Source organism: Paramisgurnus dabryanus, chromosome 17, assembly GCF_030506205.2.
Source record: "Paramisgurnus dabryanus chromosome 17, PD_genome_1.1, whole genome shotgun sequence".
Lineage (NCBI taxonomy): Eukaryota > Metazoa > Chordata > Actinopteri > Cypriniformes > Cobitidae > Paramisgurnus > Paramisgurnus dabryanus.
In genome coordinates, this window is record NC_133353.1 from 35,547,202 (window position 1) to 35,562,798 (window position 15,597).

General features: G+C 40.8%; 1 protein-coding gene across 7 annotated transcripts in view; it reads left to right on the forward strand.

Annotated features, from left to right (window-relative positions):
• ralgapa2 (Ral GTPase activating protein catalytic subunit alpha 2) overlaps positions 1 to 15,597 on the forward strand; it is a 143,824-nt gene that overhangs the window by 107,678 nt on the left and 20,549 nt on the right. For all 7 annotated transcript variants that reach the window (XR_012335337.1, XM_065267503.2, XM_073812491.1 and 4 more), the window contains one exon: positions 205 to 332. Coding sequence is in view for 6 of the 7 variants with exons in the window: in XM_065267503.2 (XP_065123575.1) it covers positions 205 to 332 (128 nt within the window). In the remaining variant the exon portion in view is untranslated. The remainder of the gene's footprint in view (positions 1 to 204; positions 333 to 15,597) is intronic.

The following is a 15,597-nucleotide window of genomic DNA, read 5'->3' on the forward strand; positions in this document are numbered from 1 at the left end:
CTCGATAAACACGAGCCCTGACAAATGGAAGTTCTGCATTATCTATCGACTACATTCATTTGTACTGGTTCGAGCTATTCTTCGCATTGATTTTTTTGCACACATTACACATAGCATCAGATAAGATCGATTTTAGTTTTGATATAGAAGTCAAAACAAGCATGTTCTCAGTGTTTGCTCTCTTCTGTCCTCTTTCACCATCAGGTTCCTTTCTTTGGGCCTCTGTTTGATGGGGCGATAGTGACGGGAACCTTGCTGCCAAGTCTGGTGCGGGCCACGTGCATCAACGCCAGCAGGGCCATAAAGTCTCGATTGCCGCTCTACCAGAGTTTGTATCCTTTCAGATCATCACATGCTATTTTATGCACGTTTTGCATTTTATATAGTTGGTATTGATCGGCAACATCACTGCATTAACGCAACATGCTTCAGGTTTCATTTGTTTGTTTTTTATTGTGCATCTTCCAGTGTTCCCACGGGTCCTTGAAAGTTTGGGAAAAATTCAAGGCCCTGGGAAGTTTTTGAAAATATGCATACAGTAGATACAGGTAATTGAAAGTGCTTGAATCTATTTTATGCAAGAAGTTTTCTAAAAAAAAAAAAATCCATATTATTCCCTGTGTAGTGTAGGATAATATCATAAAATTCTAGACTTTTTAAGCACATGTGCTAAACTGTTCGCTTTAAATGCTTATATCTTCTGTATGCAAATGTTGATTCATACCACAATTATTTTTTGCATCGTTATGTTTGACACATGAAAACGTTTTGGGTTATGTATGTAACTGTTGTTCCATGAGAAGGGAACGAGACGCTGCGTCTCCCTTGCCATACTTCCTGAGTCCCTGTAACGCCGTCTTTGGTAATATTTCAGAAAGCGATATACTTCCTGACTCCTGCATCACCCTGTCTTTGTTGTAAGCCGCACCATTGGTTGAATTTGATTTACACATTCAGACACACTTGGAGGCGTCCCCAAAGTGTCACCGCAGTGACGCAGCACAAGTTCACTAGAAAGGGAACTGTTACAAGTCCTTGAATTTGAGGGTATTAGACCTGGTAAGTCCTTGAAAGGTCCTTGAATTTGAAGTTAACTAAGGGGTGGGAACCCTGATCATCGTTGTATGAAATATAGACATTAACACGGTTGAAAAAACGTCAACCAATCAGAATTAATAATTTAACAGTGCGATATTTTATGGTCCTCTAAATACTTCAAGTCGTGAAATGGTAATTGGTGCATTATCCTGCTTATTGAGCAGCTACTTACAGCATTGCTTTGCTTTAAAAAATCGGTCATCTGGGGCCGTCACATCTACAGTTAAATAGTCAGTATACAGTCAATATTTATTGTGTGTAATATCCTAAAATAACACCTCTGGTGTGTGAGACTGATATCATGCCTCACATTTTTGCAGATGTTTTCTTTATTACGTCAATGCGATCATTATTGTCTCCAGTGAATAGGGTGTGAACGGCCATTAAGGATATTCTGCTTTAACGGCTTCCTGCGATGTCTTGATCTGTCCCTATGAATAATTGATCGCATTTGACTGCTGCTTCTACACCGCTGTCTCTTATCGGTCTGTCGTAAGAACATCTGCTCTACAATCACCACTTATACACATTCTGGCTTTCTCTCTCGCGCTGTTTGTCTTTCCATTGCCCCTCCTTTCAATCTCTTTGGCTACGTTTTCTGGTCAAAACTGTCTTTGTCCACAAGACCTTTTTAAATGTGGATCAACTCAGATGGTGATCCACATGTGTAAAACAAACACAGGCGATGCTATCAAAGTTGATGTGTGGTGTCACATCGCACAATCATTAAAGGATTACTCCACTTTCATTTTAAAAATCAAGATAATTTAGTCACCCCTATGTCATCCAAGATGTTCATGTTTTCTCAAAGAAAGAAATTAAGTTATTTGAGGAAAACATTCCAGGATTTTTATTTTATTTTACATTTACAGTTTCAATGCAGCTTCAAAGGACTCTAACTGTACGTTCATACCACCACCGGCGAGAACTTCAAAAAAAAAAAAAACGCTCTGATAAAGTGGAGTGGATGGACTGACGCGCGAATGCATTCTCTGGAATCCTTTTCCGCCTTCTGATTGTTTGCCGCCGAACACTTCTGCCTTCCGATTGCTCATTACCATAAAGTTGAGTTGATTTTAACTCTCCTCGACGCTCACACTGTCCAAGATGTGCCGCTCCGCTTCCTCGCTGGAGCTCTCCGCCGACTCTCATTGAAAATGAATTACTTCCGGCCACTTTGATGCTCTCGCCGATGGTGGTGTGAGGGCACAGTAAGCGATCCCAACTGAGGCATAAGGTTCCTGTCTAGTGAAAAGATTGTTATTTTCACCAAAAATAAAAAATATGTACTTTTAAACCACAACTTACGTATTACGTAATTATGTCGAAAGGTCACGCGTTACATTTGTGAAATGCACACTTGCAAATTATTTTAAACAATAAACTCAGTCCATCAGTCCACATACGACAACGTCTGATAGCTCATCTTCTCCACAATTGTAAACACTGGAGTGGTATTTTCGCATGATCTTTCTACGTGATTATGTAATATGTAAGGTCACGCTTGGGGCGTCGCACGGCTAGTGCATGATGAGAAGTTGTTGATGAAAATTTTTAGCAAAAATTCGATCGTATTACTAGATAGACCCTTTCCTTCAAAAAACTAAATTTCTTTTCGACTGAACTATAAAAGACAAACATTTTGGATGACATGGGGGTGAGTAAATTATCAGATTTTTTATGGAAGAGCAGAAATCCTTTAAGCATAAGAGCGAGATACACGTGAAAAATTATGACATTCCTCAGTAGAAGTCTTGCTGTGTTTGATTGTTGTGTTTGAATGACTTAAAAATGCCAGTTTTAATGCAATTTGTGCTGTTTGAAGTGTCATCCAAAGATAGTTGTGTGCACCACATGTAAGAGGAAGCAAATCAGATTTGGTCCACATTTAGCTGAGATATAAACCTAGCCTTAGTCCTGTACCCATCTCTTCCTCTCTCGGTCAGAACAATGACCTCGCCTCTCGGTCTGTTTTTGTGCCGAGATTAAATCTGTGCTGGAGTTTTCTGCTTCACAATGAGTCGGGGTCCCTGCAATCTTCCTGCTTGTTGTGCTTGGTGCTCCAATATAATTAGTTGAATATTTCTTCAAAGAGTGTCCTCATGCACCCTGCACAGGCTGATAAAAGCAGGTGTCTCTATCTGGCCCTGCCGCAGCGATGGAGGGGTTTCCAGCAGTCTGCACCATATTCAGCCCTAATTGGATGGGTTTCGGTGAAATGACCACCAGCGCTTGGCATGGGGCACTGCAATCCACCCATGTGCCCTACGCTGGCCCTTACCCATGCGCTGCATTGTGTGACTATGGATCTCTGTCCTGCCTGGCTTTGGGATTATGCTTTTACAGAGGGCTTAACTTGAATGAGGCGTCCCCTTTCCTGCTGACACCATAATTTGAAATAATGCATTATATGACTATCGATTCATCAGCTGCTGTGAGTTTGATGTGGGACGTGCTAAAGCCCTTTACTGCAAATCAGTAAATAACAAAGATTCATCTTTAGTCTTTTGTTTTCTTCGTTCTTAATTCTTGCTGACATCTTGTCTGCGCCCAGCGATTTGCACTTGTTAACCTTATTTACATAATTGTTCCAAAAATGAAGAGTCGGTACACATGACTGTGTTTGTCGGCGGCGTTATGAATGTTAACAGCCTCATCATCCCCGCTCCCTGCTGAGTTTATTGCCTTACCGACTATGTTCTCAGCCCCTGGGAGCAACATTTTGGGTTTTTTGGTGACAGTTGTTAGGCGGCTTCTCTTGACATTGACCAAAGAGGTCCTTCTCTGGTCTCCGGTTCACACCAAATAACCCATATTGGTCACAACCCAACAAGTGTCGTATCTAATCGCAAAACACCCATCACAACCTCAGACTTTTGCTGGTGTTTCCCACAGATCCTTAAAATCCTTGAAAGTTTGTGAATCTGGGGGAAAAATTCAAGGCCCTGGGAAGTTTGTGAAAATATACATGTACATGCTTGAATCTATTTTATGCGAGAAGCTTTTTTGCATAGTTGTGTTTGACACATGAAAACGTCTCTGGTTACGTATGTAAATGTTGTTACCTGAGAAGGGAACGAGACGCTGCATCTCCCTTGCCATGCTTCCTGCGTCCCTGTAACGCTGTCTTTGGCAATATTTTAGATAGTGATATACTTCCTGGCTCCCGCGTCACCCTGTCTTTGTTGTTAAGCCTCACCATTGTTTGAATTTGATATACACATTCAGACGCACTTACCCCTGGAGGCGTCCCCAAAGTGTCACCGCAGTGACGCAGCGCGAGTTCCCTCGAAAGGGAACTGTAACAATGTATCTTAAAAGGTAACACAATGTAACCTTGCTCTCACTTGAAATGTGTCCCCACATTTAGCCCTTGAATTTGAGGGCACCTGGAAAGTCTTTAAAAGGTCCTTGAATTTGAAGTTAACTAAGGTGTGGGAACCCTGTTATAGTGATGCTTACACTCCTGTTTTTTTTCCAATGCGACATGTTGATTTGCCGCAAAAAAAGGAGCAGACTCTCAAGTAAGGAGTAGTGGGATTTCAGCTGCAGCAGTCAATGGGCATGACAACCTCTGCAGCGTTATCCAGTAACTTCCAATTGGCAAGTTACTCTTCCACCGCTTATAGCCTTTTCTTGGCCTAAAGTCAATGTGTCTTTGGCAGTCTTTCTCTTCGCCTCTGCGTGAGACACTATCAGGAGAGATGCTCCAGCCCATGTGGGCTTTCTAATGGCAGGCCGGTGGCCTTTAATATGTGAAGGCGGAGATTCACTGACCTTCAGTATCTTTTGCTGCCTCCCCTGCTGACCGAGAATCGATGGAGTTAGCCTGCTTCCTTCCCCGCTCACTCCCTCTCTCCTCCTGGCACAGATCCATCTCTGGGCACAAATCAATAGCCATAATCTGTTCCTGCCCTGCCGTCAGTCATGCGAGACTCGGCCTTTAGCACCTGTGATTGTGGAATATTTAAGGGTAGGATGGGGTGTGGTCTCAAATCAGACGCAAGAGATGTAGGTCATCTGTATAAATTATTTACTCCGAGAGCAAGATCTGCACATTATATTGACAAGTTGAGTCAAATAAACTGTGCTTATAATGAGACTTGTTACCATCGCAGTGGTGATTAAAACACATGTTAGTATGTTTAACATGACTGCACGTCTGCCAAGAAATTTGTGTCCTGGCGTAGAGCGTGTTACTGGAAAGCTTCTGCTTTGATGAGCATCTCTGAGAGATGAATGAAGATGACTTCAGGGCCTCTAATCCCATTTTCATTCCAGAATGCTGTTCTTTTCCCCCACACGGTCCTGCCCCCCCCCCAATGTGCTTTCCTGCTCTGCCCAACTCAACAGCTGTTACTGGAGGAGTCGACAATGTCCACCGAGTTACGCCAACCCACACACCCATCCAATCTCTTTCTCCCCTCTCTTCATCTTTTCCACACCTGCACAAATGCGTACATGCAGTCCAAGGCTATTTTAGGATTACTACTCCTAAAATTGTAGCAGTATATAGCATGTGTACTTATGCCAATCTATTGAATAGATTCATTTATCTTAATGAGCCGTAAAACACACTGCATGGATATATTGCACCCCACAATGCAATGCACTTGACTTAGTGTTTTATTTCTACTACAGTGCATGAATGAGAAGGAATATAAATAGTGATTTCTCTTTCTTGACGTTTTGATAAAGATTGCTATGTTTAGGCATACACTAATGCACTTAAGACAAATTTGATTTAAGTTCGATTGCCGTTTTTTTTTTTTAAGATGACCGCACAAGAGTTGCTCAATTAAACGTGTAATGAGAACAGTGTAACATACTAATGGAAGCATACTTTATCTTTATAGTTTTAGAGTATATTGGTAGTATAAACTGCACAGTATTAAATATTTATTCTGAACATAGTCTAACACTGTATTCGTCTTTATACACACACACGCAAGTGCATTCTGGAAGAGAGGGGGCTTGCATCTATGGGCTTGTCAAGCCCAGCCATGAGTGGAAAGTCAGTTTTGCCCATATGGCATATGGCGTCTCGCTGCTCCCGCTTTATATGAAATGCTCAAATATTCTCCCCCCCACCCTCTCTCTCTCTCTCTCTTTCTCTCTCTCTCTCTCTCTCCAACACTGAATGACTCATAGCATTAGTCTTCTCTCTCTCTACCCCTCCTGCTGCTCCTCATGCCTGGAACAAAGAATAGACACACACACACACACACATGCATGCATGCCCGGAGGCGACTCGCTCTCATGCTAAAGCTCGAACTTAAACACAGGTCAGTAAACAACTCTGTGACAGAATTAAAAGAACTCGCAGAGAAACAGGTGGCAGATGTGATAGGTGCGTGTGCATTGTGTGCACTTCGTGTTTATCTGGAATTTCTTTCCTGCACATCATCATCATGCTTGGAATCCTCGGTAGCTTTTTTAATCAAATTTCAACGTGGAGCAGGAAGACTCGCGGGTCATCGAGTTGGGTCTAATTCGATATGAGTACAGCGCGCTACTGGGTCAAACTTCTTTGTACGTTATCAATGCGAAATGAAATACACATGCACATTGTTTGCTTATACAATATTACTACAGTTTAGGGACAAGGACAATAAATGCATCTTCATCATTAGTGCTACACACACAATTTTGTAGCCCTGCTGAGGAAGAAGGGTGTGCTTTTTACCCTAAAACACCCTAGTAACCTCAAAGCAACTCCCTGCCAACCACACTTTTGTTTTTTCACTATCCATCCACTCATTAAATATTAATTTCTCTGGTCAGGTCAGAGATGTAAAGAGGAAGAGGTTATGGAGAGTAACAGGATGTGTGTGTCACCAAGACTTTGGTGTTTGAGTATGATCGAATTTGAAACTCCTCCCACATGAAAACGAGAATTCGCCAGCACTCCATCAGGCATTCATGCTTGACATCTGTCTGTGTTCTGCCACTATTGTGAATGGAGGAGGCATTGCCAGATCAGGGTGGGTTCCCTGGCGAGCGTTTGCATGTGTGAGGTAGTGTTACGCGGTTCGTGCTCCTTTATTACTGCTCCCTCAGGAGTGACTGTACTAAAGCTCCTCGTAAGCGCGAGAGCGGCTCCTGTTGGCACCTGCCAGCTCACTCTTTTTTGTTGTTGTTGTTTGGATGGGAGGCTACTGTATTGGGTGTCCTTCGTGCAGGACAAGATGCATGGATTGCAGGTGCCTGGGAAAGGGGTTTTAAAAGTTTGTGTTAAAATTGTGCTGCGTTGCATTGTTCAAAGTCATCCAAAGAACTAAATAGTGCCATCGGACACCAATCCCTGCATCATTAAATGGCCTGTTGCAAACCATAAGAAGTTCATTCAAGACGATGCTAGCTCGGTCAGTTGTAGTTAAGCTTCCTCTCTCACCTGCTCTTTATCTCAGCCTCTCGCTCATCCCGTCATCGGCCGGCGGCGAGCGGGACGGACATTTCGAAGGCGTGCTAATTGTGATGGATGGTGGAGGAGGGGTGGACGAGTGTTAAACCTGCTCGTCTTCTCAGAGTAATTAGCATCCAGCTAGCGCTTCCATCTGTCTGCCCAAGCCCTGTTTAATTAATGAACTTTCTTCTCCTCCCTCCTCGGGCTGCCAACTCCAGGAGAAAGCTGTTAGCCCTCTCAGGTTATCCAAATGGATGCCTCTCCGCTTTTTGTTTTTTCGCCCATGTACACAATGAACGCATTGATTAGCTGCGTGTGGCTTTTGTCTCTAGCGCTCTTTGTCTATAGTCTTGTAAAGGGAGTGATAATGAGCAATTCTGGCAAGCTTCGGCACTTAAGTGTGGGAGTATTTGAATGAGACGGCGTGTTTCCAGAGCACTGTTGCTTTGCTTTGTTTTGTTTGTGTTTTGTTTCTCGCTCATTAGAATTAAATTGCCCGCAGCAGCGGAGGTATTCTTCGCGTGATAGTGTCTCTCAAAAGATTTCTTTGGACCGCTCCCGCGTCTCAAGGCTCGTGTTTGTTTGTGTGCGAGTGCGTGCCAGGATATATATGCTGCATTTGAGAGACAGAGGCTACTCGCTTTTGTGTTTGCGTCTTCATGCATGCCCGATTTCCCTCTCGCTAATCGTCATGGTTGTTCTGGACAGGCCCTCATTAAAGCTCGTATCTCATTCGGGGGGGGTTTCTTTGTCTGCGGCCGCGGCTGATAAGAATACCGCCTCTAGGGCTCTTGTGATATTGAAATCCTCCAATGGTGAGAAAGAGTCTTCAATCGGTGAGTATCAGCAGTGCCCTGATTACCATTCAATCTCCCCGAGCTCGCTCGCTTGCTCGTTTTTGTCTCTCGGCCTGAATGAAGACCGCCGTCCCTGCTTATCCCCTTATATACAGCACATATCCGATTCTTCCCTAAATGTCACTCAAATGTCAGCAACCACACAGCCCACCACCTATATTCTTCAGTCTGTAATACATTTGGATTTACTTTGTTCTTTTATTATTTTCAAAGTAACTTTGACACTTATTTTATAATAAACATTAAACCTAAACCTAAGTTTGTAAAAGGCAACTTCATCTCCAGCCAGCAAACAAATGGACATAGCTTGAATGCACTGTAAGTCGCTCTGGATAAAAATTTGTGAATGTAAAATTATTGGTCACTGTTACATTTCAAACACATGTTTCCAGATGCAATTGTATAAGAACCAAAATAAACTTCATTTAACTCTTTCCCCACCAGCGTTTGTAAAAAAAAATTGTTGCTAGCCAGCCCCAGCCTTTTTTATTATTTTCACAAAGTTTAATGCCTTCCAGAAAATGTTCTTCTTTAAATATATAAACTTACAATATATCAACTGAAAGAACCAACAACAAAAGTTTCATCCTACATTCATTTTTTCTTTTTATCACGTCTCAAATATGAGCAAAAGCAAATGTTGAGCAAAAGCTGAGATGATTGCGTTTTTGTAAAAGACTTTTGTTAGAGATAAGATTCAGAGCGATGTTTAAAACATACACATAGTTTTACTGGTTTTGGATCAGTGTATGCCTTGGGTTTTTTTGGGTAGGGTAAGGGCACCACCTAGTGGATAATAGTGGAAATATGGATTGCCGTAAAAACTCGTCATTGGCAGGTAAAGGTTTTTCTCTTAATTGGGGGGAAGGAGTTAAAGAAATATTAGAGATATTTTCAACCTTAATTCTGTGTACCGAATCTGTGGACATCTGTCAAAGCTCACGTAATGAATTTTTTCCCCAAAATTTCGAGTAAGTCAAAGAAAAAAGTTGAGTATGTCACATATGCTACCCACTGAAATTGTTGATAAATAACCCAGAATATTCGTTTTATATTGGAAATCATTCTTATGTAAAACATGCAGATCTTTATATGAGGATTTTGTATTGCACGGTCGGGTCAGAGAACGGTCGATTCTTTAAAGATTGTAGCACTCCCAGTTCCCCGAGCCCCATTGGCGGATGTCTTTAAAGAGAGAACTAGTTGATTATTTATAAGTTGGCCATTAATAGCACTTTAAACAGTTCAAAGGGACAGACGTCTCCTCCACGAGCTGGCCGTGATTGTTTTGTGCTAAAGGATGTCCTTGTGTTTCTCCATTTGCATGTTCGCACAAAACTGAGTCTCTCCGAAGAGGATGGGCGAAATAAACAAAACGACAAAAAAAAATAGTGCAGGGCGACATAAAAGTGTGCATCGTGCTTTTTTCTCGTTCAGGCTTTGATGTGGAAATGCAGGTTCTTTACGTGAAGTGCAAGAGCGCAGTTTGTTCGGTGAAGAGCTAAGCGCCGCTAATGTTGCTCGGCTTGTATGGCATCACACCGGATGCCTGCATTAAGAAAGCATACAGGCGAGGTGATGCATAATTGTTCACATGCATGTTTCCTTATAAAGTAATGTCTTAACTATGATCCATTTGATTCTGCGATTGGTGATGCGTTTGATGGTTTTATTTTGGGTTCAGTGTGTAGCTGAAATAAAAGCCCTTAGGATTTCATTGTGATTTGCACATCTTAGTTTCAAACACTTCATACAGCTCTTTAATTGCTATAGCAGCGCCGCCACAGATATCTATAGCTCTTGTCATGTATATTAGCCTTATTCACGGTTACTGCACAAAGCTCTGATGTGAGGATGTCTGTAGTGGAGGAAAGGAATGATTGCATCTTCATCACTTCAGAAAGATTGAGACAAAGCCCAGAGCTAAAGAGGCGGCTCCAGATTTGGGTTTTGTCTGTACATTTTTTTGGGGAATAAGATGCATTAATTTTCTCTTCTCCATACGGTGAATATGTCTGTTTTGTGTCTAATAGAAGAATTAATTCTCCAGAAAGAGACTATTCTAATTTGTTTACTTTCATGACAAATTATTTTAAACAGTTAAGGCGGCGTTTTCCAGGACAGGGCTTAAGTCTAGTCCGAGACTAAATGCTTGTTTGTGATATCCTAACCGAAATCAACTCTTAAAATACATCAGTGCCATTGTTTTGTCTCAAGATGCACACCAGTATTGTTTTTTGTAGGGTATATGATTGTAAAAACTACTTAAATGTCCAAATATAACTAATGTCTACTCTTGAATTAATCTTAACCCTGTCTGGGAAACCGCCCCAAGAAGTTTTGTTGGGAACTTTTTTAAATATGCTGTAGGTTTGTTTTTCTATCAAACTCAATCTTGGTACTTAAAATGAGTACTGTACATACTTTGCTACTAACAGGAATGTTGGGTGCTTTCCCAGATTTAAAGAAAAGGGATGCAATAAATATATAAATTAAATAATTAAATTTAAAGATTTTACATTAAAAAATGTACCCAATGAGCAAACTAAAGCTCAAAATCAAGCTCAGTAAAGTATAGGATAGTGTCAATGGTAGTTGTGTAATTTGTAAATAAAATAATGTGATGGAATAATGTTGGTTGTATTTGTTAGCATTTGTAAATGCATAAGCTACCATGAACTAACATCAGCTACAGTATAGTACTTCTACTGCCTGCATTAATCTTAGCTCATGTTAATTTTAGCATTAACTAATACAGTATTGACACTATATACTCTTGGTATGTAAAACTTACTGAGCTTGCTTTTGAGCTTTAGTTTGCTCATTGGGTGAAATGTTTTAATTTATGCCCTTTAAATGTAATTCTTTAATTTATATATTTATTGCATCCTTTTACAATCAGAAGTTGTAACTGTAAAGATCATGTTTCATAAAAATGTCAAAAATTTGTTTTTGTTGCAGTTGCTACATTGAAAAAAAAAAAGATTCATTCAGTTTACTCAATGTTTTAAGGTAAGCTGTTGCAATCAATTTATTTAAGCTACATTTCAATAAAAGTTTTTTGTTTTGTTTTCTATCTTAATTTTTTTTGTTTAAATGAAGCTTAAATAAATTGATTGCGACCACTTACCTTAAAAAATTAAGTAAATTGAATGAATCATTTTTTCAGTGTAACAACTTTTTTCCATATTTAGATTTTTTTGCACCTTCAAATTCCAGATTTTCAAATAGTTTTATCTTGGCCAAATATTGTCCTGTCCTAACAAACCATACATCAATTAAAAGCTTATTTATTCAACCTGATGTATAAATCTCAATTAAAAAAATTACTTTGTAAGGATAAATTACTATAATTACGGGTTGATCGACAGATGAAGTTGTCAGTCGTTTACAGGTGGTCATTGTTAACTCCTTACCAGGTACAGTACATAAAAAAATTATGAAATCACAGTGAAAATAAGTTTAAACCTGAAGTATTGATGTAAAATTGAGGTTAACATTAATGTCATCTTTGTACAAAACTTTCTTTTTATTTAATGACTATTTAAGTATTTGCTCCAGGATGCTTATTGGAGCATGTCCAAACCTTGCATGTCTCGGAAAAAATTGGTTTTGCACAAATATGGGGAGTATATGACGGTAATGTCAAGAAACAAAAGTTTTCAGTTGAAAATAAATATTGTGTGAAGTTTAGTATTGCAGTTAATATCAGTATGTGATCCTGTTGACACAAACATTGGCTTAGAAGGCTTACTATTTTTAGGCACTTTGTGGCAAAAACATTACAGCTCCTCGAGTGGCCTATCTAAAGTATTTAAATGTTTCTTTTTTGAAGTAAGCCCGCCTGCTTTCAGATGCCATCTCAATTTGTCTATCGTGTTTTGAGCTCTCTTTATGTGGGTGTTGGGAAAGCACATTGTTTGGTCAGCCCATTTAAATAGCCAGTGTCTGTGGTGAGTGAATGGCATTTGTGCAAGCACACTGGGCCAGTACGGGCCCTTTATTAACCCTGGAGTCACTAGCTAATGTCATTGAAGCAGGACCACCTGGTGTGGAGGACACTGTACAGTCAGCTGCTCCTGAAAACCACTGAATGCCTCGGACCAGGTGCCGGCTTCCACATCCTGCTTAATTGTTGCCTCGTAATAGTGCGCTTGACTGCCCGGGCCGCCTGGAGGCAGGAATTACCCCCCTTAGAAAAGAAGAGAAGATGGATTGAAAGAGTTTCTAAACCTTAAGTCTGTTTACAACTTCTTTGCATCCCTGCTTCAATGTCTTCTCATTTTCTTTCGTTACTTAGTTAGGTTTTAATTCAATTAGGGTTGTCTTGACACCAATTTTCAGTAATCTGTACTTCACAGTATTTCACAGATACCAATTTTGAAATGTAATTGACAAACATAAATAAATGACATGCAATACAAAAAATAATAATAATAATAAACAATCTGGTTTGAGGGGATTTAAATGCAGAATCAAGTATTTAAGTAAAAATATAGCAATGTGCAGTAAAACAAAAATGTTTAAATTACTGAAGTTACTACTCGATTATTATATGACATACAAAAAATACATTTAATGTAACAATTGCAAATACAGCTGACTACAACCACTAAAACCCCTAATATTAGAAATAAATAGTTAAAAATAAATTAAATAAATTAATAGTAATATGGGTTTTGCGCAACAAACTTTTTGTATTCTGCAAAACCGGTCACATCACTTCCGGTTCAGGTCTTATGCATGTGCTTCATGAAATGAAAGAATGAAGCTAAATGCATATGCAAATGGGTACGTTTTATTAATTTTCTGACATTTGGATACTAAGGGGGCGTGCACACCAAGGCATTTACTCCATATGTTGTTAGTTGTTTCCAATGGAAGTGCCACACTTTTCAATAACCGCAGCAGCTGGCAGCTTTGTTCATGCCCAGAGTTAAAAAAAATTGTAACTTTAGGTGAACCGCTCAGCTCGCAATGTCACTTCTCCATCGGCCGTCCAATCACAATGGAGGAGGGGCGGGACAAATGTCACAGCAACTAACCAGCGCATCAACATTCAATGACTGATAAACAAAGCTAAAGTAACATAACAACAAAATTAGTTAAAAAAATAGCTGGCAAGCACCTACAGTCGGCATCTGCCTGACGTTTTGGTGTACACGTCCCTTAAAATAGAATAAAAAAATGAAAACAACTACCTTGGTTAGCTGAATGCCTTAAAAATTGGTCGATATTGCCATCAGTTCATACTGCCTTCTCAACAGGTGGATGTGATGAGACCATGTTTTCCGGTTTGTTCGTGTGCTTGCAAGTTTTATCCTCTCTCTTTTGGCTGCCTATCGGTCCTCAACAAATTTATTTATTTATTTTAACGCCTTTATTAATTTCTCATGCATTACAAGAGGGTCCCAGATTCTATCTCGCAGTCCACGTCTATTCAGGAGGCCGTGTTTAGCTGATTATTCAGCACCCGATGCATATTCGCATGTGAATTAATCTCATTGTCTCCACGAGGAGGGCTTTAAAAATGCTGAAGCTTTTTATCACAAAGAGCCTTGTGTTTGATACAAAAGAGCTCTTCAAAGAACCTGCGCTGCCCACCTTTGACTTAAGATGCGTCTGCGTTGATGGCTCCATCTTATTATAACTTCCTTTTAAAGCGCTGGCTGTCACCCATTGCCTTTTATAGTATTGGCTTGTTTGCGTTATTATTTTCCTCTTTGCACCCCCACATCCGTGAGACTGATGCAGATCGGACCGAAAGCATTTATCGTCAGTCGTCAACATGAGGATATGGGTTTGAGAAAGTGACGCTCTGTTATCTATGATAAAAAAGTTGAGAAAGTTTTGCTCCAACACACCCTGACATTGGTTTCCGTTGACCAATGAGGCTTTCAGAGATTAGGGTCAAGTTGTCCTTTTTGGAAATCTAATTTACTGGCTTATTTCACGTGCCCAAAACAGATCCCACGCAGACCTATTTTTACATTTTTAGACCCTAATATTCAGAGCTTTCTACTCTGGCTGCAGAAAACTGCTGTGTCACACACATTGCTTTCATCGACGGCTCTCCTGAGATCCATAATATGAGTTCCACCCGTATCACTGCAGTGGATCTTTCAGTATGGTGTAACCCGTTAACCTTACTACATTCTCTCTCTATGCTGACAAGCCCTCTTCCTTGACCCATAGATCGGATCGATAGTTAGAGCGCCGTAGGGAGACGAGCCTTGGTGTGCCAAGCTCAGGTAGCGCAGAGAAAGTGCAGACGTTTGATTTAGACCCGCCGTAAATCTGCACACAGACGCGGCCGACCTGGCAGCTCTATGTGGGAATCCGCATCGGCAGTGATGTCACGCTCGTAATTCTGCGTCGTTGCGTCTCGTTCCGAGATGGATGCTGGAGAGGTGAGGATGTGGAGGGTGTGAACGTCCCCCTGGAGGTTCAATTAACCTGTCTTAACTCCCCTTCCTGTCGTCTCAGCTCTGGGCTTTGGTCTTAATTAGCCTCTCGTTGAATTAGAGGATACACGCAGTCACATATCTTTCAGAAGCTGCATCTTCACCCTGGTATGTTGTAGTTCATCTTTTTGCATATCTCTCTCATACACGTTTGTTCTCTCTGCCACACTTGATCAGTAATCCTCGTCTGTTTCTGAGAGCAAGCCGACTAATGAGACGCCAGGGCCTCGAGCTAATGACCGGCATTGTTTCACTCGTCTCTTCGGATTTCTCTGTCTCTTTCCCTCCCCCATCCATCCCATAATCACCTCACACCTCCTTTGGGCTTTTCCACCGAGACGCTCTTCGCGCCTTCGTCCGGTACCGTGACAACAGGTACCCTTACATAGAGCCACCAATCAACACCTGCTGTCCCACGGGCACATGGAGCTGACGGTAACTGGCATCAGGTCCATTTGTCAGAAGAGTTTTTATTGGTTTTATCTTGCCACCGGCTGCTTTTCGAAACACACACATCCCATAAAAGCCCTCAGAAATGATTCATTAGTTACAAAAACGATACTTCAGTACTTTCATTGAGTATTTCGTTTTTTGTAGCTGAGTGTAGTTTGTGTGTTTACAAATGAGTTTGTGATCAGGCCTGTGTTTTCGGTCAGCATCTCAGTATAGGAGTTCAGTACGACCTCCGTTGCTCGCTGGATAAAACACAGGTTTGACTTTGAAAATGAGTGCATATTCATTTAAGGATAATGAAAGTGAAACCTAATATTAA